Raw genomic sequence first — 25,250 nt, 5'->3', positions numbered from 1 at the left:
TGGACAGCTAATGCTCACGCTCTCCGTCTCTGAGAGATTCGGATGATTCAGATTTCTCTTGGCACAGCTACTAGAAGACTGACAGCTGTCAGACATACGTCACATCTACGTCGTCGAGCTCAGTTTGAGCCTGCGCACTACGCCTGGCGATCAGGAATTGAGCGCTTCTAATTGACTTCACTTTTCTCCGTTGAAACCTATGGGGTCGCTGTGTCCAGTTTATATACTGTATGCGCGAGCTGATCTTGATCAAGCGACACTGTTATTACACAGCGCTTAGAGATCCAGTAAAGAAAAGCATTTGAATTCGCCACTGAAGTAATAACATCGCTGCGAGATCCAGTGAGAAGCATTCACATTTCTCCGTTATTAACGGATCAAACAGCGCTGACGTGGAAACCAGGAAGAAACATTGTAGGCCTACTTTCAAGTTACGTTACGTTGGTTTTATTTCGACATTATGAATAAAATTGCTGCCATCAAATGTTAATCTGAAATAAAAATAAACCTTTAGTTTATAACTACTACAATATTACATTTAATTTTTTTATAAGGAGCTGTTTTTGTTTTAAATGTCAAGTATAGCTTCATCATTGCTCAAAGTAAAAAATTATCATACTTTATGATGTTAGTTTTAATTAAAAAAAATGTAAATCCAGGAAATTTCATTTCTTTCTTTTTGCTGTATCGAAAACGTACCGAACCGTGACACTAGTGTATCGTATTGATCCGAACCGTGAATTTTGTGAACCGTTACCAGTGAGACATGATAAGAAAAAGATTCAGTTTCACAATTCAAAAGTGCAGAATGCAAAAAACAAATGTTTAAAAAACAATTAACAGTGTTTGTTGAAATATCTGACCGCTGCAGGAACAAAAGACCTTCTCATTCGTCACTAGATCACCGAGGCATTACCAATCGCTCACAGAAAGAGCTTCTGAGTCCTTTAAAGATATTGTGTAGTGGACAGCCTTCTAGACATGCTTCATATCCTAAAAAGGCGTTTCTGAGCGTGTCTGGCGCTGGATGCTTTGTTATTGCTGTGAGTGTGTGTGTGTGTGTGTGTGTGTGTTTGTGTGTGGTTTAAGACATTTCCCGCTTCCATCTCTGTCTCAGGCATTGCTAATGAGCAGAAGAAACTTTATGGTACTCAGTTTCACCCAGAGGTGGATCTGACTGAGAGGGGGACGGACATGCTACGCAACTTCTTGTTTGAGATCGCCGGTTGCAGCACTAACTTCACCGTACAGAACCGTCAGCTGTCCTGCATCCGGGAGATTAAAGAGAAGGTGGACAAATCCAAAGTTCTGGTGAGTCCCGGCAATCCCTTCAACCTGACATTTAAAACAATCATTGCTCAGTTACAGGTGAAGTGTGCTCTCTTTGCTAACACTTTATTTTAAGGTGATAAAGTTGCACGTTACTACATACTTACTATAGTAATAACAGTAAATTATGCATAATTACAAGTGACTAACCCTAACCATAACTCAATAGTAAGTACATGTAGTTAATTAATATGACTTATTTGTGACCCTGGACCACAAAACCAGTCACATTGGTCAATTCTTTGAAATTGAGATTTATACATCATATGAAAGCTGAATAAATAATATTTCCATTAATGTGTGGTTTGTTAGGATATGACAATATTTGGTCGAGATACAACTATTGAAAATCTGGAATCTGAGGGTGCAAAAAAATCTAAACATTGAGAAAATCTCCTTTAAAGTTGTGCATTTATGTTCACGATTGTGCTGCATTCACTCACAAAAATACATGCTTTATATATTTACGGTAGGAAATTTACTAAATATCTTCATGGAACATGATCTTTACTTAATATCCTAATGATTTTTGGCATAAAAGAAAAATCTATAATTTTGACCCATACAATGTATTGTTGGCTATTGCCACAGATATACCCGTGCGACTTTGAGCAATTTGAGCAAGTGCAATGTAACAACGTCGCCTTAATATAAAGTGTAACCTAAACATTCATTATCTTTGCAATCACATATAGTGATTTTAGTGTAGTAGTGTTGTTATTGTGAACTTAAGCTATTAAAAAAATCAGTTTTTGCTCAATAAAGCTGAAATAAAATATAAATATTAGATGAAAAAACTTAAACTTAAAAAAACTTGCCTTGGCAACTAAACGAAATAACTTTGTTGAATTACTAAATCAAAAACAAAAATAAAGCTTAATTGGGAAAAAAACAACAACTAATAAAGCTCATAACCAAATTACTATAAACTGAAAAAAATAAACAAAAAAGCTAATTCTAGGGATGTTCCCAATACCTTATTTGGAAAGGAAATGACACGTTCTACAGAAAAAAATATGTTTCAATGGTTTTGCGATCTCTTGTAATTCTATAGTTGGATATTTATATTGTATATAATTTGCTGGTATCAGCGAGCTGCCATCAAAATGCGGAGTATCGCTTTTGAATTTGCGATCACGCGTACTCTGTGTATTGGGAGCATTTTTTTTGTTTTCCCAAATGTTTTTTTCCTCCCATACCATGTTTTTTTCCATCACCATGTCCCTTTAGGGGCTCCGTAGAATACGTTACTCCTTTTCCATGGCTTTCTGGCACATCATTAATAGGCTATATTGGCAGAAAAAATATATATATTTTTTGCATATCCAGATGTGATTTTGAAAGTCTGGACCACAAAAAAATACATGAAATCAGTTTTTTTCAAACCAAATTAAGATTTTTACAGTCTGGCTGCTCAAATCGGATTTTGATAACGTCAAAACCGGACACGGGAATCCCGGAAGTATTCATACATTATTCAAAGATTTCGGGCGTGATTACAGCATTTGCTGAACATCACGATACATCCCAGTCTTCCCCGTCGCACCAGAAACACTCCGCAACAGAGGAGACTGGGATATATCGTGATGTTCTGCTTATTTGGAAAGCGGGATGATGTGCACCTCCTGTTTTTGAAAGCCTCGTCACATACGTGGATACGCTTGCGTCATTACTAAAGTAACGCTTGCAGATAGGATGGTTATGTCTAGACACACGTCTAATTTGATCACTTGCAATTAATAGAGTGGACAGTCAGCCTGAAAAGACAAAAAAATCTGAACAGAGCCATAGATACTGTAATAGTATATAAATAATGCTCAAATAACAGCTATAGTAGCACAGAAATCATTCTCTAATTATAATAATTAACAGACTATTGAGTAAAAGCTTTGATTTAATTGGTTAGTGTGTGTGTGTGGGGCGGGGTGTTACTGTTATTGTGGGCTCAATGCGATATTGATCTTCCTTTATCTATTAAATGCCTTTTTGTTTGGTTGAAGGCACATATGTGATTAGTGCCATAATACTCTAATTTGTCTAATTCTCTAAATTGCTGTTGCTCCAGGGTGTGTGTGTGTGTGTGTGTGTGTGTGTGTGTGGAACTAATTAAAAATGCCAATTAGTTACTGCTCTTTCCGAAAGCAAGGTGATTTTCTCCCTGAGCTTCTGCGAAATGGGTCTTCTCTCTAGAGAGTGAACTGAGGATTTATATTGGATTTATAATCTATTAATGGCCATAATATTATAGCAATTTCGCCCCCTAGTCATCTCTGCTGTACTGTTTATTCTGTGTATTTGAACACTTGTCTATTGGATGTCTTGTTTACAGTTACAGTCCAAAGTGAGTCCTAAATCATGATGTGTGTGTGTGTGTGTGTGTGTGTGCAGGTGTTATTGAGTGGTGGTGTGGACTCCACCGTGTGCACGGCCCTGTTGAATAAAGCCCTAAACCAGGAGCAAGTGATTGCTGTTCACATCGACAACGGCTTCATGAGAAAGAGAGAGAGTCAGAGTGTTGAGGAAGCATTGACTAAACTCGGCATCAAACTCAAAGGTAACATTCAGAGGGTTTCTTTTGGTAAATTGTTTAGCATAAATTAATCAATTTATGTGTTAAATTTTTTTTATTCATGCATTATTGTCATTTATTTATTACGATTTATTAGTTTAATTAATCAAAATTTTTACTAGAGATCCACGATGCCAATTATTCAGAACAATATCTGTCAGTAATCTGTCGCGATACATTTAGGAGCATCAATTTATTGCCATTTATTGATTGAATTTTGTTAAAAAATTGAAATAATTAGAAAGCTAAGACTTTGTTTCTTTGTTTCACAAAGCTCTTTTTAAATATTGAATTGGATAACATTATACAAATAATGTTTGATGTAGGGAGAAACCGCATACCTGGCCATCCTGACTTGAACTACGGGTGATTCATAGGGTTGAATAGAGCCTGCATTAAAGGACAAGTTCGGTATTTTACACTTAAAGCCCTGTTTTCAGATCGCTTCTGATGAAATAGAAAGGTTAAGTTTAAAATATTGGACACATGCTGCTGTCCCGAGAATTTTCGTTTTCTTTCGCTCCCCCCCCCCCCCCCCCCCCCACACCTCCACAATGGCTGCATAGGTGCACAAGAATAATCCTTCCTAAAACGCATTCAACTTTCATTTACAAAGACGTGAAACTCACCGAGTGGTCAGGGGTGTTCACTGGTATGCTCACACAAAAAACGCTGCAAAAGATGCTTTCCAACAGGTTTTATCGTAGTTTTCCAGCTCTCAACGGAAGAATGGGTGTGATGCGTTTGAAAAAAATAGGTCCACAGTTTTTTTTCTTTTTTTCTTTTCTTCTCCATATAGTTTTACCCAAACTGAATTTTAAAAAAAAGTTTGAATGAGTACATTTTCTATAAATATTTTTGAGTCTTCATTTTCTTTTCTGACATAGCCTACTCCAGTTCTTTTTAAAACACACTAGACATGCAAATTCTGTGCATTTTGGGCACTTTTTGTGTGAAATCATATTTATTTTGTCCATCAAACGTGTGTTTTCACTTTAATTGAGCGTGAGCAGCGCAGTAAAAATAGACTTGGCGCCGAAACCCGCGCTTCCCTGCTGCTCACGCGACGCTCCTGCTCACGGTGTGAACGCATTTAATCATGCGGCGCCCGAGTGCTTTTGACCGGCATAAAATAAGCATGTCAGACTGACCGGTGTCCTGACGATTTGTGCTGCCTTGTCGAAAAATGCTGCCGTAGCGAGAATCGATAGCAGAGAATGTCGATTCATTCTCTCTTTGTTTCCATAATGGTGTCAATCTCACAATATTATCACATCGTTATTTAATTTAAAACGGGGCAAGTGTATGGGGAGCATATTTTGATATTTTAAATGAACTATCAATTATCACATTTGATATAACAAGTAAAAATGACAATTGGAATACTGAAAATTATATGGATCTTTAAAGATTATTTGTCGTTTCTTTTTAATCAAGACGTTTTAAGAAAAACGATTAATTGCATTTGCGATAATATCGCGATATGATGAAACGCGATTTTGTAATCGCAGAAGCTGCGATTACTCTCTGGTCACGTGACACGCGATAGTAAAGTAATCTGCACCGCAGATGAAGCATCAACTTGGCACGCTACGCATAGGCTACAGGAAAGAACAGTTTGTTTAATTTATGTGATTGTGTTATAGATTCTCTTCAACGATTCTGTATGGATTCAGATAATTTCAGAATCGAGTCTGAGCTTTAAACACAGATGCGTGATGACGCTGCGTGTGCTTTATATATTCTGCTTGCTTCTAATTCCTCTGTCACACACACTCGAACCTTCCGAAAAATAGTCTTTCATAGCCTACAGTTCGGAAAAGTTGAAGCGAATTAATTGTTGGACATTCGCGGGCTTCATTGCACTGACTAGAAGATCATCATGGCACTCGCTGTGAAATACGCGCGCTTGATGTTACTCTAGTAGTGCGCGGTCCCGCCCGCCGGTATTTTCCTTACAAATGCTCTATAAAGGCATCATATGTCTTTTGGAATGCAGTTGGCTTATATATTAAAAATAAAAATATGAAAACCATCGACAGAAGCTGCTTTCAATTTCAAATACTCACGCCCGCTTTGTGAAGAGCGCTCTCACATGCGGCTGTGAGCGACTCTGTCTACGTGGTTAAATATAGCCTATACTTGCATCCCAAAATGCGTTAAGACGCGAAATTAATGTAAACAGTCAGTTATGTCTTAAGTTATTAAACAGACAGGACAAACCACATCTTATATTTCAAAAGAGATCTGTGCATAAGTGTGAAGCAGCTTATCGGATCTAAACTGAGAAAGAAAAATCACTTAATCACAGCTCTTGAATGGAAAACATTCAGACTACTCTTAAATACTGAAAGCACTCTTTGTTTATTGCTTGTAATGTTTTTTCCCCTCTTTGTTATTGATAACTTTTATGTTTTGAAGCTATTCGTTTATATAGCCTATTTAAAATTCTTAACATGTAATTGTATTAATTTAGTTTTTTAATGTGTAATTATTTTTAAAAGTAGCCTACTTATAATTACATATGTCATTAAATAAATATTAAAAGTTGTATTAATAAGATTAATTAATTAATAAAAAAAGTTGATCGGCTCATGAGGTGCCTAAAGATTCCCATCCATATTTTACAATGATTTATTGCTTGTGTTTGTTGAATAATATAAAAGATAAGAGCTTAAAAAATAATCGCATATTAAATCGCAATCGCAATATTGGTCAAAATAATCGCAATTAGATTATTTTCCAAAATCGTTCAGCCCTAAAAAATATCAAGAATTTTCCAAACTCTGAAAGAACACGCTAAACGTAGGCCATTCATAGCTAATTGCTGTATTATGCTGAAAATAAGGTGTGCATGCTAATATTTACACGTTCATGGGAAGCATGAATCGAACAGCCGGTCACGTTAAAATGGGCCAATTCTGGTCACCAGCCGATCAATCGGTGCATCTCTACATCAGTGTTGTAACTATAGCATCACTCTCTCTGCTTCACAGTTGTAAACGCAGCACACACCTTTTACAACGGCACAACGACCCTGCCAATATCAGAAGAGGACCGCACGCCCAGGAAACGCATCAGCAAAACGCTCAACATGACCACCAATCCAGAAGAGAAGCGGAAGATCATCGGGGATACATTTGTAAAAGTGTGTAGCTCTGCTTTTGTAGATGACTATCTGTCCAGCAGTAACTGAATTGATGTCGTCATTGTTATCAGATGGTCCTGTAATGATATTAGTGTGGGGATCTGTCGACTTTCAGTATTGATTCGCATAAAATGTCTTGTGTACACATTAAACAAGACTTCGCCTGGAGAATAAACCTATTATAGAGCATTATTATAGAGCATTAAAGTCTCTTGAGTTGCGAAGTGATCTGAGAATGTGTAGCAGACTCTAATATGAGCAAGTATGGAGCAGAACAGTGAGTCCTGAATGTGCCGTCTCTCACAGGTGGCGAATGAGGTGATAGGAGAGATGAATCTGAAGCCGGAGGATGTGTTCTTGGCGCAAGGAACGCTCAGGCCAGATCTTATTGAGAGTGCGTCTCACCTTGCTAGTGGGAAGGCAGAAATGATCAAAACTCACCACAACGACACAGAGCTCATCCGCAAACTCAGAGACGAGGTAAAGATGAACATCAGCCAAATGTGTGGTGCCAACATGGCGTTTGCAGGTTCGAGTCCTGTCCTAATACACGGCAAACCTGTCTTTCCTCATTGATGTCTTGTAGCTCTCCATTGTTTAATTTCCTAATGATTTTTTAAAATAGTTAAACACTGTATTTATAAATGGTTAGATATTTGCATGTTATTATTATTAGCATTTTCCAAAAATCAAGCTCAAATTAAGTTAAAAGGTTTTTGATCCATTAATGTCATATGGATTTTGTCACGTCATTAGAAGGCAGCAATTTCATCAATTTACAGGCTTAAAAAAAGTTTACTGTAGCAATGTGGGCACTTAGTTTTTTTCTGTCATTTGTCCAAAATCTCATGTTATAAAATATTTAAGACAGATTGGCTATCGACAACAAATGCTGGACCAAGACGCTCTTCTCTGTTCCTCAAATACATAAAACATTAGCCTTTATATAACAGTGTTTCTTGAGTAAAGAAACAACCAGTTCTTTATTTGCCCTCGTCACACTTCATTCACGATAGAGGCACGTTTAAGAATCCAATGGAGTTAGGAAGTTTAGTCACAAGCTCTTTTTTTTTTTTTTATTGGTTAAAGGTACAATATGTACGATTTTTGCATTAAAATATCCCAAAATCACAAGGCCAGTGTTATATATTTTGTTAAGTTGATTACTATATCCCAAATGTTTCCAACTATTTTTAAATCGTGAGAAAATTGCGATTTTAACCAAGGAAACGGGGCGTGTGAGCGGGTGAGCTGGAGTCGCCAATCAATGCGTCATATCCGCGTCACCCTCGGTTACCGCTCGTACTGCGCGGAGTCCTGGACAAATGCGGAAGTTGTAGTTGTAGCTAGGGGTGTGACGGTTAGTATATAACCGTGAGACCGACGGTTATAGTTAAACACCGTCATTAGAACTCTATAACCGCCAAAACCGTGTTATTAAAATATTTTTTACAAACATAAAAAAAAAAAAATATTTTTTTTTTAGATAGGATCATAATATGCGCAATACATCGGGAGACATGGTTTTTACCACTTAATGAAGTTTTGTTTTGTAAATTGTCAGAAATGATTTTTACCACTTCATATAAGTTTTGCTTTGTAAGCCTTTCCTTAAAGCGAATTTCGTTTTGTACAAATTGTACCTTAATTTTAATAAATGTTTCATCAACCAATTGCATGTATTTAATAATATAGCAGACAATATAATAACCGTGACATTGAGGTGCCGGCGCGCCGCGTTCACTTGCATTGCGTTGTGAACTAGAGCGCATCTCATCGTAAATGAATGAAACTATGCCTATGCCTCATGCATTAGCATTACATATCTTTGCTACATCCTTTCTAGACGGGTGCGGCTTTGAGAAATCTTGGAGATCTCCCTAATAAACGGAGGTCTGAAATATCTGCCCCTTTACCGATCAGAGCGCGCGCTGACACGGAGTTAACCCGCTATCTCCAAGAAGAACCAATTGACTCTACGGCTAATCCACTAGCATGGTGGGGAGACACACGCTATCCGCTCTTAGCAAAATTGGCACGTAAATACATGTGTATTTGTGCTACAAGCACAGCATCAGAGCGAGTTTTTAGCACTGCGGGTAACATAGCCACCCCTGTCAGATCGTCACTAAAACCGAGTAAAGTGAACATGTTGGTGTTCCTGTCACGGAACTTTGAAGTCGAAAAAGATTAGGAATTTAAAATGTCATTGCACTTTTTTTGTTTCCTGTATTTAGTTAGTTTAATTAAGGTATTATCACAACAATCGTTGTTCGACTTTTTTTTTCTTTGATAAAGGTATGTAGATTTTATCATCTGCAATTTAGGCCTACTCATTCATTTTTATGCAGCTCTTATATAATTTAAGCAGCCTACGTTTTTAAAAGGATTTGTTTAGTGTGTGTGATTTATTTAAAACAAAGCATGTTCATTGCTTTTTTTTTTTTAAGGATTTAAAAAAAAAAACCGACGGTTATGTTACGAACCGTCACATTTGACTCACATCATAACCGTCATCACCAATTCTGAAACCGGCACACCCCTAGTTGTAGCGTCTATCAAGCAACAAACGTTAGCTTGTTTCATGCAGTCGTCATGGAACACAATTATTCTTTACCGATTGCAGCCGGTTCTGTCGACAAAGACAGTCCCATAAACGTACGGGTCAATGTTATATATTCCAAATGTAGCATTCGGTAATAGTTATTATGTTTATGTAAGGAAAGTATTATTGCTTTAGGCTTGTTTAGTTTATTGACATTGTTTCTCACGTCTGGTGTTTATGGCCATGTAAATAAATTTAGTATGTGTTATACATAAAGATTAGTAGGTCTTTTGGCAAATGATGTGGGTATGTTCGAATGTACTTTTACAACAATTGTTTAGAACACGTAAAACTGCGCAGCGTTATCACAACAATGAATTAGACAAATACAGTAACATCTATGATAATCAATTTAGTATTAAACCTTACTTTTCTTGCGGTTGATTCATTTTAATGAAATAAAAGCATGTCATTAAACGCAACATTTATAAAAATAGAACCTCATCCATGAACATGATATTTCGATTCCCGTCTGACTGATTTACATCCACGGTGGAGTTAAAAACAACAGTTCCCATCATTCCACGCTCCTTCACATTGTCATCAAGCTACGCCGTTGTTGTTGTTGTTTGGAATGTAGCGCCTCTAGCGGCAGAAAATATTGCATATTGTACCTTTAAATATTTGAAAAACCCACAGGCAGGCATAAAGGGTGACCAAGAGTAATGATTTATTAAAAAATAAAGAATATGGAGAGGTTTCTGCCTGACTGCGATGATAATGTAACTTTTGTTACAGTGTTTTAGCATTAGAGTGAAATAATAATAATAAAAATAAAATATGATTTCTCCTCACCCCTCCTCTTTAGCTTGGTAACTGGATATTCCTTAAATTCCTTAAAGGGTTAGTTCACCCAAAAATGAAAATTCTGTCAGTAATTACTCACCCTCATGTTGTTCCAACCATGTAAGTCTTACGTTCATCTTCGGATCACAAATTAAGATATTTTTGATGAAATCTGAAGGCAGTCTCACTCCTCCATAGGCTTTCAGAGGGACCCAAACTACCACGTAGACTCACTATTGGCCGACGCTGGTCGTGTGTGATGCGTGGTGACGCGCAACACAGACGCGCAGCGCTAAAACACTACGTGAACCAACTAGAGGCCCAGAGAGAATGTGTTGTGGAATAAAGTCGTTATTTTTGTTGTTTTTCCGCACATAAAGTATTGATGTCGCATGATAAACTTAATGCAGAGCCACTGTAGTCACTTGGACTATTGTAACGATGTTTTAATAACTATTCTGGGCCGGCGAGTTTGATTCCCTCTGAAAACCTATGGAGGAGTGGAACTGCCTTCAGATTTCATCAAAAATATCTTAATTTGTGATCCGAAGATGAACGAAAGACTTACAACTTGGAACAACACGAGGGTGAGTAATTACTAATTACTGACAGAATTTTCATTTTTGGGTGAACGAACCCTTTTTTTTTTTTTTTTTTTTTTTTTAAACCATTAATGCAGTTTCTTTTGTCCATATAGGTGAACTCAAGCAGGGAAAGTGGTTTTATGTTGTATTTGGCTGCAGTTTATTCAGAGCGCCCTGCCTCTGTGTGATAGAATAAAGGCACACAATAGGGAGTCTCTTCCTCTTCATGTTGAAGAAACTGTTCATAACTGTTATTTGCTGATTCTTCTGAACGTTGTGTCCTTCAGGGTAAAGTAATCGAACCACTGAAGGATTTCCATAAGGATGAAGTGAGAGCACTAGGTCGAGAGCTGGGACTCCCTGAAGAGATCGTCTCCCGACACCCCTTCCCTGGTAAGACCATCAGAAACCTCTTTCTGCTTTATTATTTGCTTCAGTTCCACTAATACGTAGTTAAAACAAATTACATAAGTTGTCAATTTCAAGTGTACCTTTCGGATGTACTTCATATGCAATGTTGTCATTATCATGTGACCTACCAGCGTCAATTACGTCGCTTCACTGTTATTCACAAATCCTCTCCCGTGGCCTCATGGGATAGTGATGTGTCCACACTTCAGAATTATCAGGTCATCATTATATTTATAATCATAGAATTAATCAAATCTGTAAAGAGCATTCACACATTTTATTTAGCAAGGATGCATTTAATTTAATAATTTAATCAAAAGTGACTGACTTTTATGAAGAAAAAAATATTTTTAAATAATGCTGTTATTTTGAACTTTCTATTTATTAAATAATCCTGCAAAAATTTGTTAGTTTTCCACAAAAAGCAGTAAAAGCATTTATAATATTGGTAATAATCAGAAATGTTTCTTGAGGATCAAATCATCATATTAAAATGATTTCTGAAGGATCATGTGACACTGGAGTTATGATGCTGAAAATCCAGCTTTGACCACAGGAATAAATTACAGTTTACGATATATTCACATAGAAAACGATATTTTACAGTATTACAGGTTTTACTATATTTTTGTTCAAATAAAAGCAGGCTTTGTAAGACTTCTGACTAAAACAAAGATCTTTTGCACATTTTGAATGTTTCATGTAGCGATTAACGACTTCTGAAATGTGCTTTGCTGAAATGGTGTGTAATGTGTTGGCAGGTCCGGGTCTGGCCATTAGAGTGATCTGTGCTGATGAGCCTTACGTCTGTAAAGACTTCGCCGAGACCAACAACGTCCTGAAAATCATCACAGACTTCTCTGCCAGTGTCAAAAAGGTGTGTGTGTGTGTTTAAACATTGCTTCTTGTTTGCTGAATTATTGGCACTGATCTTACATAATTGATCTTTTCAACTTCAAGGTGCAGTAATAAGCGATTTCTGAGAAACACTGTTGATATCTGAAAGCTGAAATTGGAACTACTTCTTGCAATTGACCCTTCGCAGGGAATTTGATTGACAGGCGATCTGACCAATCATAATCCGCCGGATCCGCCATTTTTTTGCAGTCAGGAGAGTTAGTAGATTAACATGGGAGGATTTGAACTTGAGAAGCGGAGTGTACTGACGTCTTTCCGCGGTTAAAACAACGTTCCTTCTGATGTTCATTCATGTTTATTTGATGCTATAAATTAACTAGAAGGAAGAGATGATCGGTTCACGAGCAGCTTTAACTGAGGCTCTACAGCGATCTGTCAGACACATTAAAGAGCCACAAAACGATATTTATTGTTTAAATTTCTTTAAAAATATGACCAAATGTGAAAGGTGAGACTTTGATTCATATCAAAAGTAAGCTGGTCTGTCCTGTCTGTCGTCAGTGTCCTCTCTGCTCCGCGATGTATTTTTCGTAGCTTGTCGGACATAGCAACAGTAACTAAAGGGGGCGGGTCTTTGCGAACAGTCAATTACATTCCTCTGACCTTTCTCTCCTCCCCCATCATGAGTGGACACGCCCCCTATTGCTGATTGGCTACTTGAGTGTTGAGCTGCTCGGTCTGTTTGGTCCGATCCACTTTTTTTTCTTCTTCTCCTATTTACACAGGCAGGACTATCTACACACAATATTTTTTTCAGCACACACACAGAACAGACATCTAGCAAATTGGTGTTGATTTAAGATGATTTTCAGAAATCGCTTACTGCACCTTTAACAGTAAGTTTTCTGATTAAGTTGAAAGTGGACACTTGAAAGCACACAGTCGTTACAAAGCTTCCTTTGTATTATATATAGCATGCTATAAAATATCAATCCTTCTGATGTTAATCCATCCAGCCTCACACGCTTCTTCAAAGAGTGAAGTCATGCATATCAGATGAGGAGGAAGAGAAGCTCATGCAGATCACCAGCCTTCATTCACTAAATGCCTTTCTGCTGCCAATCAAAACTGTCGGTGTACAGGTAAGCCTTGTCATCCGCCAAATACTTTCAGACATAATTCATAATGTGAGCATAAGAATAATTCAGAATGTTTGTTGCATTGAACAATATGTATTTCACTGGTACTGACACCTAGTGGTGTGGATGCCGTCTCACTTTTCAATTACAGATGGTATTGTAAAATTGATTAATTTATTCCACATGCAAAAGTGTCCAATAATAACAGTGTTACTGAGTATTCGGCAGGACATGGTGGTGACTCTATCCATGTATAATTAACTCGCTTTTATGAGGTTACTATTTGACTTGAGTCTTAATCACTGATCTATATAAGAGACTCGATTGCTCATTGCGTCCTAAACTGCCGGCAGGCAAATCCTCTGGCTTTTTACTAGCATGTCACTTTGCACAGGAATTAAGTGTTATATACCGATGAGGCAAAATATTATGACCTGTCACAGATGAAGCAAGATCTCCTAACAAGACCACATATTATGGTCTGGGTAAATTAGATGGTAAGCACACAATCAGCTCTCGTACTCAACAGATTGTTATGGCAAGGCGACTGAGGGTGCTCGTTTAGTCCGGTTGAATCGCACTAGAGTTCGTTGTCCCTCTTGGTGCGGTTGGTTTGGGCAGATGTGAATGCAAATCGCACTCGGGTGCGCACCAAAGCGGACCAAACAAGCGTCGAGGTACGCTTTCAAATGAACTCTGGAGCGGTTAGTTTGTGTTGAGAACGTGATCCGACCTCGAACAGACCCAACTGCCAAAGACCTGCGCATTTTTGGGCTAAACCAGCTGCCGTAGTCCGCAGCGCTGTGCATTATGGGATGAGGACTAATGTTTGTTGACAGCATGGCAGCTCGCGGACAAACTTGGAGTTGTGAGGAGGTGCGGAGCCACATAGAAATTTTGTCTGATGACCATATTAGGTCCCAACTTTCAAAAACTCACAAGAACAGTGAAATCTTGGCTTTGTTTAGCAAACCGCTCAGGGAAAGGGGGTTTCATAGAGTCTGTGTGAATTTTCCCCGATGTTAATACTGACCAATCGAAGTGCAGTTATGGAAATACATTCAAGACCCATCTGGCCAACGAGTGATGTGGATGTTGTCACGTGACTGCATTTTGGTTTGTTTCATCAACTGATTGGGACCAGAGCGATCAGTCTGGTGTGAAAAGGAACCAAAATGCCTGAAAAATGCTACAAACAATAATTTTTCGGCCTTGGTCCGGACCAAATGAATGAACCAAAACCATATCTCTGAAACGCCAAAGCTTGTGTGTTGCTCTCGGTCAGCAGTGGTGAGAATATACCAACAAACCACAAACCCAAGGCTCATCGATGCACAAGGGCAACGAAGGCTATCCTGTCTGGACTGAGCCAACAGAAGTCACAAAATTTTTATGATAGCTATGGGAGGAATGCGTCACAACACAGTGCATTGCACTCTGCGGCTAATGCGTAACTGCAGACCAATCAGAGTGCTTACAGTCCACCACACTGCTCACTTGTTTTAGGTTCAACTTATATTGTCTCCAAAACAACAAACTCTAACTCTGTCTCTAACCCTGTGTGGCTGCATAGCGCCAAAATGTTCACATGTCTGTGGTTAGCCTTTCAAAAATACTCTTTCTTCTTTTTTTCACACACACACACACACACACACACACACACACACACACACACACACACACACACACACACACACACACACACACACACACACACACACACACACACACACACACACACACACACGCGCATTTTGGTTTGTTTCATCAACTGATTGGGACCAGAGTGATCAGTGTGGTGTGAAAAGGTAGTAGATACACACACACGCGTCAGTGTGGTGTGAAAAGGACATAGATACACACACATGCGCGCATAGATATGCACACACACACACATGCATACATAGATACATACACACACACACACACGCGCATACGTACATAGATACACACGCATACGTACATAGATACACACACACACACACACGCATACGTACATAGATACATACACACACACACGTACATAGATACACACACACACATACGTACATAGATACACACACACACACACACACACACACACACACACTTATGTGTGCTTATTCGCTCTCTACTGCTTTGTTTAATTTTGATGTTATTTATAGTTGTGATGAGAATGTCAGAGAGCTGTGCTTGCAGTGCAGGACAGTCTGTATCACGTCAGCATATAGAGTGATCGTTCCTCTGCTGCTATGTGCACGTCTCATGATGTTTGTATTTATAAACAGCTTTTCTTCAGTCCTAGTGCTCGAGGAGGCTGGTTTACTTCAGTTCTCGCTCGCTGGTCCAGACAGAGCCGTCAGCGTCTCACCACATTGGTTGATGATGCATGGCTGGGTGTTCCTGTTACAAACAGCCTCCTACTAAACCACGGCTGGGCTAAAATTACCCCGGCCTCCAGACTCTGAGCTGGGACATGCTGACACACAGGGGGCCAAAGAGTTTTAAATACCATGCACTGTATTTATGCATGTTGTTGTTGTTGTTGATGGTTTATAGTTAAACAGTCGGTGTCTTCTCCACAGCAAGGATGTGTCATTCTCCACAAATGTTTAAAATGGATATTTTTGTCTTTCCTGAGATGTTGGGCTGAACATGTTCTGACTCTGAGTCCATATGATCCGTGTGTACAGGGTGACTCCCGGTCATACAGTTATGTGTGTGGGGTGAGCAGTAAAGAGGCTCCTCACTGGGATTCACTGATGTTCCTGGCCAGACTCATCCCACGGATCTGTCACTCCATCAACAGGTAATGACACATCCGGATGTCACTTTGCTCCACCAACCATGTTGAAGAACTATTCACTTGAGTATTCATTGTCCCCTCTGAAAAAAATATATTTTTTTGTCATATTGCATAAGCAAATAATGTGACAACAGAAAAGATACACAATGATAATAACTTTTAATAATAATAACTTATACACTTATGCTTGAAATTAAGTGGGGAGAAGTAAAACTTATTGAACCCCACCCCAGTCTGTCAAAGAATATATACAAACAGAACAATGCATTGAATTGATCAAAAGACATTTATAATGTTACAAAAGCTTTCTGTTATCAAATAATCCTGAAATTGTTTTATCAATCTTTGCACAAAAAGATGAAGCAGCACAACTGTTTTCAACATTGATGTTTCTTGAGCTGCAAATCATCATATTAGACTGATTTCTGAAGGATCATGTGACACTGAAGACTGGAGTAATGATGCTGAAAATTCAGCTTTGATCACAGGAATGCTTTACATTTAAATATATGATTAAAGTTTCACAATATGATGATTTTTTGGATCAAATAAATGCAGCCTGGGTGAGCATGAAATACTTTTTTCAAACGCATTAAAAAAGTTATTTATGTGTGAAATAGTCCTTTAATATGTGTCTTTAAGGGATAGTTCTCCCAAAAAAGAAATTCTGTCACCATTTAATCACCCTTATGTCATCAAACCCGTAAGACTTTCGTTCATCTTCGAAGCACAAATGTAATGAAATCAGAAAGTTTTCTGTCCCTCGACTGTCTTTGGCACTTCAAAAAGTTCATAAAGAGATCGTAAAACTGATCCATATGAATTGAGCGGTTTAGTCCAACTTTTCTGAAGAGACTCGTTCGCTTTATATGATGAACAGATTTAATTTTAGGCTTTTATTCACATGAACTATCCCTTTAATATGTATTCTGACGATGTCCCTCTTGTGTCCCTTGTTCATCTCTTCCTTTGCAGAGTTGTTTACGTCTTTGGGTCACATGTTAAGGAGCCGCCCACTGACATCACGCCCACCTTCCTGACCACGGGTGTACTGAGCACGCTTAGACAGGCAGATTTTGTAGCACACTCCATTTTAAGGGAGTCCGGTAAGAGCTGTTTGTCTCCGCTGTCTGCTTTATTATTGTCATAACCTTTACATGTGTAAACACTCCCACCACAGCTACTGCTTCTGCGAGAGCTGTGTAAACACTCTCACCACAGTTACGTCTCTGAGGGGAAAATCTGCTTGGTTATAGACAACATCAGTTAAAGACAACAAACGTTACTGTTGCAATTACTTTTTTTTTGTTATACAGGTTTAACTGTTTAAAGTAATAGTTATCATCTTTGGTGTGAACAGGCATCCAAAAAAAGTCCCACACCGACAAGCCACATTTTTTTGGATGCTTGTGGACTGTCTCGCTTTTGTCTTTTGTCTTTTATCTCCTCCATAATGATTCTGTGCAGTAGAAGTAGCTACACATGGCATCATCGTTGTCTTTTTCCCGTTTTATGACGGGTGGCAACCAGCACTAAAGGAATAGTTCAGCCAAAAATTAAACATATCCCCTAATTTACTCACTCTCAAGTCATCCCAGGTGTCAGGCTTGTGCACAATTCAGAATTGAATTGAGAATGATTCCTAAATTACAATTAAATTCTTGAATTTGAATTTATATCAAAAACAGGATCTAGAATTAATTGAAATAAAGGAAGCAGAATTGTAATTCAATAAAAATTCAAAGAAATTCATATACATATTTTAAGTGAAGTGTTTAACAATGAAGCTTTACATGTCAGATATGATGGCATTATGCACTTTGTGTTATTTGATTACTTTGAAATGAAAATAACATTGGAACAAAACTAATTAAACAACATTGAGGGGGTCATTTATTTCAAGAGTTTGATCATATTCTATATTTTAGAACAAAATGTATGCAGGGTTGAGGAGTGACTAGTTATGTGTAATGAAATTATGTTATTAAATTGCTAAATGAATGTAATTTTATTTAGTTGTATTACGTAAAATGTTGTATTACGTTTAGTTGTATTTTGATGTAAAATGTGTAATTCAATTAGTTACTAATCAAATTAAAAGGAAATTGCTTTACATTGATAAAGTAATCCAAAGCACATTTATAATGGGAAACTTATAACAGTAATTACATTTCCAAAGTAACCTTCCTAACACTGAACGTGTGTGAGTTTAAACACATACTTTCTGTTGTGTGACTGTGTGGAATTTCTTTGAATTGCCATGAATTTAATTCCACTTCCTGTCATTCAAATTCAACTTCCTGTCATTCAAATTCAACTTCCTGTAATCTTTCTGCCGAAACTCGACTGTCTTGTGAACTACAGACTATAAAGTTTTAAATACGGATATTTTTCTTACAAAAACCCATTGCTTCGCTTCAGAAGGCGTTTATTAACTTACTTTTATGATGGATGGATGCGCTTTTTGAGCTTCAAAAACATGGGCACACTTCAATGGCATTACAAAGCTGGGAATGGCCAGGATATTATTTAATATAACTCTTGATTATGTTTGGCTGAAAGAAAGTAATATACACCTAGGATGGATTGAGGGTGAATAAATTATGGGATCAATTTTAATTTTTGGGTGAACTATTCTTTAAGCTGCAATACCTCCACCTACTACAGGTGAAACTCCACAAATTTGAATATGGTCCAAAAGTTTATTTCAGTAATTCAACTTAAAAGGTGAAACTAATATATTATATAGACTCATTACATGCAAAGTGAGATATTTCAAGCCTTTATTTATTATAATTTTGATGATTATGGCTTACAGCTTATGAACACCCCAAATTCAAAATTAGAATATTGTGAAAAGGTTTTCAAAAGCTGTAAGCCATAATCATCAAAATTATAACAAATAAAGGCTTGAAATATCTCACTTTGCATGTAATGAGTCTATATAATATATTAGTTTCACCTTTTAAGTTGAATTACTGAAATAAATGAACTTTTGCACCATATTCAAATTTTTCGAGTGTCACCTGTATGTTGGCATGCCAGCTAGACTAGATTGTTTATGTATACATCACTGTTTATGAATGCTGTTTATATACTAGCATCACCGTTATGTATTGTGCTTTATGTCCAGGCTACTCGAGTAAAATCAGCCAGATGCCAGTCATCCTCACACCACTGCACTTTGATCGTGACCCGCTTCAGAAGCAGCCGTCCTGCAGACGGTCCGTCGTCATCAGAACCTTCATCACCAGCGACTTCATGACCGGCATCGCCGCGACTCCAGACAACCAAATCCCTGAAGAGGTGAGAGCCCAGATCCTCCACACACACATACAAACTACGTATTGGGAAAAACGTACATTTTGATGTTTTGTTGTTCTGCGATTAAAATTGCGATATAAAACCAATTTCACCAGATGAAAATAATGAATCATTATAAAATAATTGGGGTGATTTTGAAGAGGAATGAATCCGCAAAGAAAATTATAAACAAATTACAAGCATAGCTAAATACAATAAAATAAAGATACAATTGAAATAAGGAGTGGTTTATGTTGTTCAGGTAAATCTAACAGTATTCAGGTACAGAAATGTAATAATCAAATGTAAAATGGCAGTCTTCACTGTATAAATTAAACATAACTAATATAATTAATTAATACAATTTATCATAAGTCATTTTCTCTTTCTCTTTAGTTGTTTGATCATTGGTGACACAAACAGTGCATGTACATTAGGCTGCTGTCCCTTTAAGACGAATGCACAGATCTTTTATAAATGACACGCATCCGTTTCCTTTCTCAATCGTTTCCAACATATAACCGACTTGTGTTTACAAGGATACTCCCCGAGACGGGCATTCATTTTTAATTTTACGTGCACGTGTCCGTTTAAGCTCAAAAGAAAGAGAAAGAGAACTGATGATGCCTGACTCGACACATGCAAATGCTAATCTTTTACTCTATGATGGTTAAACTTTGTAAATAATCCGCGAATCACATTGTTACGTCCCTTAGATTTTTTTTAGGATTGGCTAGGGAGTATAACATTTAAATAAAGAGGTGTGTGTAACTCTATGACGGTCAGGGCAATAAAAATAAATAAATAAAAACTCTGCTCAATTGTGTTTATTTTTACAGTGCCAAAAAGTGGAAGAATAACGAGAAAATAATATTTACAAAGATGACGAAATAAAACAAAAAACAAATAGCAATACCAAAAATAAGGTGGGAAGGCGAGCTCTTGAGGTGCCAAATTTGGTGACTGATTTTTTAAATAAATTACAGGAGCCGTAATTTATAAATTTGCAACAATAATATGTTCATACTCCTAAGGCGTGTTCAGACCTTTATTTTGAAATATGAACATGAAAAATCATGAAAGAATGATAGAAACCTCAGTTTGTTTTCATGCCAAGAGTTCAAAAGATAGCATCCGTTCAATTCTTTTAGAAAAAAAGGTCTGATAATGTTTTAAATATGAAGAAAATAATAATAGATTCAGCATTAGTGATGTGGCAGCGAGCTATAATGCACATACGTGATCTTTCTGTGTTTCTTAGAGGTTGAATTCATTTCAAAATCTGCCAAACCTACGATACTACTTCTGAATAGGATGTCTACTTCATAAATTGTTTGAAAATTGTAAAAATAATGGTTGAGATCACTCAAACAACATATGGAAATGGAGGCGCCCTTATATGGGCAGTAATGTCCACTAGTGGAGAAGTGTGGTACTGCGCCCAAACTAAATCTCACTGAACGCTTATTTTTGGAGATATCAACCTAACATTTGAAACACAACTTGTTCAGATTTTTGGCTTTGATTTATTTTTATTTTTTTGCATTTTTAGAGTCACCCAGGTTTTGAAAATATATATTGTATATAAAATTAACATTGTACATTTTCATAAACTCAAACTTCTATAACTTTTTTTCTGTTTAACTTTCTTAATTTATTTCACATCTACATCTGCTAAATGTCTTCTTTAAAACAAGAACAATCTTACATCTATATTCCAAAGCATTCTTGAATTACAACCATTTAAGTTCGAAATGTGCATTTTCATGTCTATTAAAAAAAAAAGGGGGGTGCCGCTTAAGGGCTTAAATCGTTCAGTCCTAACACAAACCCTCCCTCCATCATTCCCATCCACTAACTCGTGCTCCTCTGGCCACAGGTGGTTCTCAAAATGGTCAACGAGATCAAGAAAATCCCCGGCATCTCAAGGGTGATGTATGACCTGACGTCCAAGCCCCCGGGAACCACCGAATGGGAGTAGAGCCGTGAACTCTTCAGATTGATCCTCGTCGACTCCTCTTCTACCTCCCCCTCTCCCGGTACTGTAACATTCCCCCCCCGAACCCCTCGACCCCTTTAGGCACGCCGCCCTGCCAGTGTCCCAGTGAGACCGGAACATTCCCGACAGTGGCAGGTTGTACTGTGATCGGCGCTAAGCTGACATCGCTACTTCAGCCCGGCCACTTTTTTTGGGGTCGGTTGTAATATTATTGGTATTATAATTGTTGTTGTTGTTATCCTCGACACTGAGAATAACAACGATGATGCATTGAATTAGTTTTTTGTATCAGCTCTGTGTGTTTAATGCATTGTGACAGGTCACTCCTCCATGCTTTCTGTTGTTACAAGGCAGTCGACTGTCCATGCGCAGGACGACACGAACAAAACAACTTTTTTTTTTTTTAAGCAAATCCACTGATTCAAGGATCGCCGCTTTCTGCCTTTAAAAGCTTGTTTTCACTTTCCCAGTGTTGATTTCGGTTTGGATGCGTCACCTGAACTCCTCAATGGAGATTAGCAGTAGTTAGTTCTTTAAACCGTGACCAATCGACGTTAATTTGCCAAATACAAATGCGCTCTCTACGCTGTGCACGGGTTGGTTGATCACAGAGGTGTTGCTGTGAAGGAGACTCCTAAATCTTGGAGGCTTCCTGAAATTTGTGCCTGTTTTCTTTTCTTTTTTTTCCTTTTTTTGGGGGGTTTACTTTGTTTTTCAGGGATGTGACTTTATTTTATGCTGCATTATTTTCTTCTTTCATTTCAAGAACAGGATTATTAACATTTGAATAGTGCTAAGTGTAATATCTGCATTTTAAATGAGTTTGCCTGGGCTGGTCTTATAAACGCGTAAGATCAACAGTGTACTTATTTTCACCAATAAAGGCCTTGGTATTTTTTGTGCTTTGTAGAGCAATAGTGTTTCTGAAGGCAAAGGAAAAGAGATTTACAGAGGGAGGAAGAACAGGCGATTGACAGGGAAGTGCGCCGAGTCCGAAGTTGGGCTTAAATGAATTTGGACCTCCTGTGTTTTTAATATCCACTCCTTTAACAGAAGTGTGTTCTTGTCTGTATAGAGAGAGGGGGCGCTCAAATGGCGATCGGGGTCCGACCCTCTGTCTAATTTATGATGTAGAGAATTGTTGTGAAATGCTCGGTATTTATTGTCTTCAAAGATTTCATTTCAAAACCTTCCGTTGTCACGATAGCAAAAAAAAAACTCAATGCAAGATGAACTTACTCCCTTGTCTTAATCGCTCTTAATGTCTTTTTCTCAGTGTCACATTTATCATGTGTATATTTTACTTGTCTATTAAAAATACAACTAACAAGTTAAGTGGGTAAACTGCAATATTACATATGATATTCAGTTTAATTTATGCAATTCTCTGTTGACCCTGCCTCTTTTTTTTTCCTTTTTTTTTGTCTAAACATGAACAATGCTGTTTTACTTTAGTATTGTGCCTCAGACCAAGCCACCGCATGCAGTTTGAAACTGATATTTGTATAATGCAAACTGAGCTTTAATAAAGAACTCTGTGTTCAGATTTCTCTCATCACAAGATCTTTCATTCATTGATTATATATTCATTGCTTTTGATTCATAAGCTTGTATAGCTAATTAGAAATGGCTAATACTATAAAATATGGTGCAAATCACATTATTGTAAAAAGAATAATATGATGATACCATCTTTCCCCCATAATTTGGCTCCAAATCTCAGGTGAAAATTATCATTTTGACCATCCTCCACAAAATAGTGGCATTTAATATTTTGGGTTTCATCACTATTAAATAATTTCTTTCTTAAGAAGAAATAACAAAATAAAAAATGTTACTTTTCAAAATGACTCAATATTCATTGTCATGTTCACAGCAACCAGGAATCAGTCACAGATCAGTGTTTATTAATTTTATATACTATTATAGTGTTTATTATTATTTTGAATAGCTTCCAAGTACTTTTAAGTTTTTCATCTATTATTTAGATTTTATTTTGGCTTTATTTCCGGTCACAAAAACGCTTTTGTCCTCTGGCGTTAAGGAAATATGGTCATACTGGCTGTTTATGTGGAGATGAGTTGTTTTCAGCACGAGCTCAAAAGCGCCCACTAGTGGACAGTCAGCATTGAAGCCCATAATATCATACCTTATACCTACATCTTAATCCAAAAGGGGGGGGGGGGGGGGGGGAAATCTGTTTTTTATAATCAGCATTTTATACAGCAAAAAATTGCTTTAAATATTTAGTCCTCTACTCGCGCCACTGGTGTAATTAGTAATGAAATAAGTGTTATGTTGTGCTTTATCAATATCTCAAATCTATTAGGAAATTCAGCCCCACTTTATATTAAGTGTGTTATATAAATAATATTTAGCTATACCCTGTATAACATCGAAATATATGATTAACAAAATTAATAATTTGATACAAAGCATTTATTGTGTACATGCATGGTTTACACGGTGCTTGTTTTTAAACATTACAGCTGTAATTACACCGCTGACCATTCCACTAAAGGGACAGTTCACCCAAAAGATGATAATTTACTCGCCGTCAAGTTGTTTCAAAACCCGTATGAATTTCTTTCTTCTGCTGAACACAAAAGATGATATTTTGAAGAATGTCGGAAACCAAAGAGTTGATGGACCCCATTGACTTCCATTGTATTTTTTTCTTCTTCATATTATGGATGCCAATGCGGCCCATCAACTGTTTATCAGTAATATCTTCTTGATATTTTACTTGATAAATGTGAGGGTGAGTAAATAATGACAGAATTTATATTTTTGGGTGAACTATCACTTTAACCCACCCTTAAACCTAACCTAAACTTAAACCTAAACCTAGCACCAAACCAAAAAGTGACACTTTTTTGGTAAATCAGCATTTAGATGTCTTTGCACATTTCCCAGAATGCTTTGATTCTGGTCTTTTACGTCAACGTTTTACTCTTTAAGCCCGAAAACTGTGCATTTAACCGGACACAGATGAGCACACTTGACATGAACTGCTAAAGCCGCTGTTAGCAGTTAAACTCTCCATTGAAGCGTGAAGAACAGATATTGTGTAACGTGAGGCTCTTGTTTGTGAACTACAGTGTGCTTGTGTGTGTGTTTCTCCCGTTCACCTGGGAAGAGGGATCAGGTGTGTGTCAGACATGTAGTGACAAGCACATCCACAAACAGCCAGATCCCGAAGGAAAGGAAAGATACAGTATGGAGTGTGTTCAAGAGCTAAACGACACCAGTGAACAAGCTGAAGCCTGCAGATCACACACACACACACACACACACACACACACACACACACACACACACACACACACACACACACACACACACACACACTGAGCTGCAATTAAAATGTTTTCAATGTTTGAAAAAAATACAGAGCTTCTTTTTTCACAGATGTTTCAGATGCTATGGAGAGACAGATGAGTCTAAAGAGTGTGAGGGACTGACATCAAATATTAATATAAAGCAGCAAAAATTATGCCATACTGTAAGTCATCTGGCACTGTGTGAGACAAAAGCAAACAATATTTTTCTAAATGTTGCATATATTCTCCACTTGACTAGATCATCTATCTAGAGTTTCTTCACAGAATACACAAACATAATGAAACGATGTGATTGTCAGACAATTTTATTAAACACTTTTTTATGATTTATTATCTATCCATCTATCTATTTTTTAGTCTTTAAGAAGGTATTTTTCCACAACTTTTTAT

General features: G+C 37.4%; 1 protein-coding gene across 1 annotated transcript in view; it reads left to right on the top strand.

The window, feature by feature from the left end:
- The window catches only part of gmps (guanine monophosphate synthase), a 30,125-nt gene extending 7,050 nt beyond the window's left edge, over positions 1 to 23,075 (top strand). The window contains exons 6-16 of the mRNA XM_079620379.1: positions 1,118 to 1,311; positions 3,718 to 3,883; positions 6,895 to 7,046; positions 7,353 to 7,526; positions 11,309 to 11,414; positions 12,194 to 12,309; positions 13,307 to 13,432; positions 16,102 to 16,217; positions 17,190 to 17,320; positions 19,348 to 19,520; positions 21,397 to 23,075. Of these exons, the coding sequence (XP_079476505.1) occupies positions 1,118 to 1,311; positions 3,718 to 3,883; positions 6,895 to 7,046; positions 7,353 to 7,526; positions 11,309 to 11,414; positions 12,194 to 12,309; positions 13,307 to 13,432; positions 16,102 to 16,217; positions 17,190 to 17,320; positions 19,348 to 19,520; positions 21,397 to 21,498 (1,556 nt within the window). The 3' untranslated portion in view covers positions 21,499 to 23,075. The remainder of the gene's footprint in view (positions 1 to 1,117; positions 1,312 to 3,717; positions 3,884 to 6,894; positions 7,047 to 7,352; positions 7,527 to 11,308; positions 11,415 to 12,193; positions 12,310 to 13,306; positions 13,433 to 16,101; positions 16,218 to 17,189; positions 17,321 to 19,347; positions 19,521 to 21,396) is intronic.
- The last annotated feature ends 2,175 nt before the right edge of the window (positions 23,076 to 25,250 follow it).

Source organism: Phoxinus phoxinus (assembly GCF_949152265.1).
Source record: "Phoxinus phoxinus genome assembly, chromosome: 8".
Classification (NCBI taxonomy): Eukaryota; Metazoa; Chordata; class Actinopteri; order Cypriniformes; family Leuciscidae; genus Phoxinus; species Phoxinus phoxinus.
This window is presented reverse-complemented; position numbering and strand designations above follow the sequence as displayed.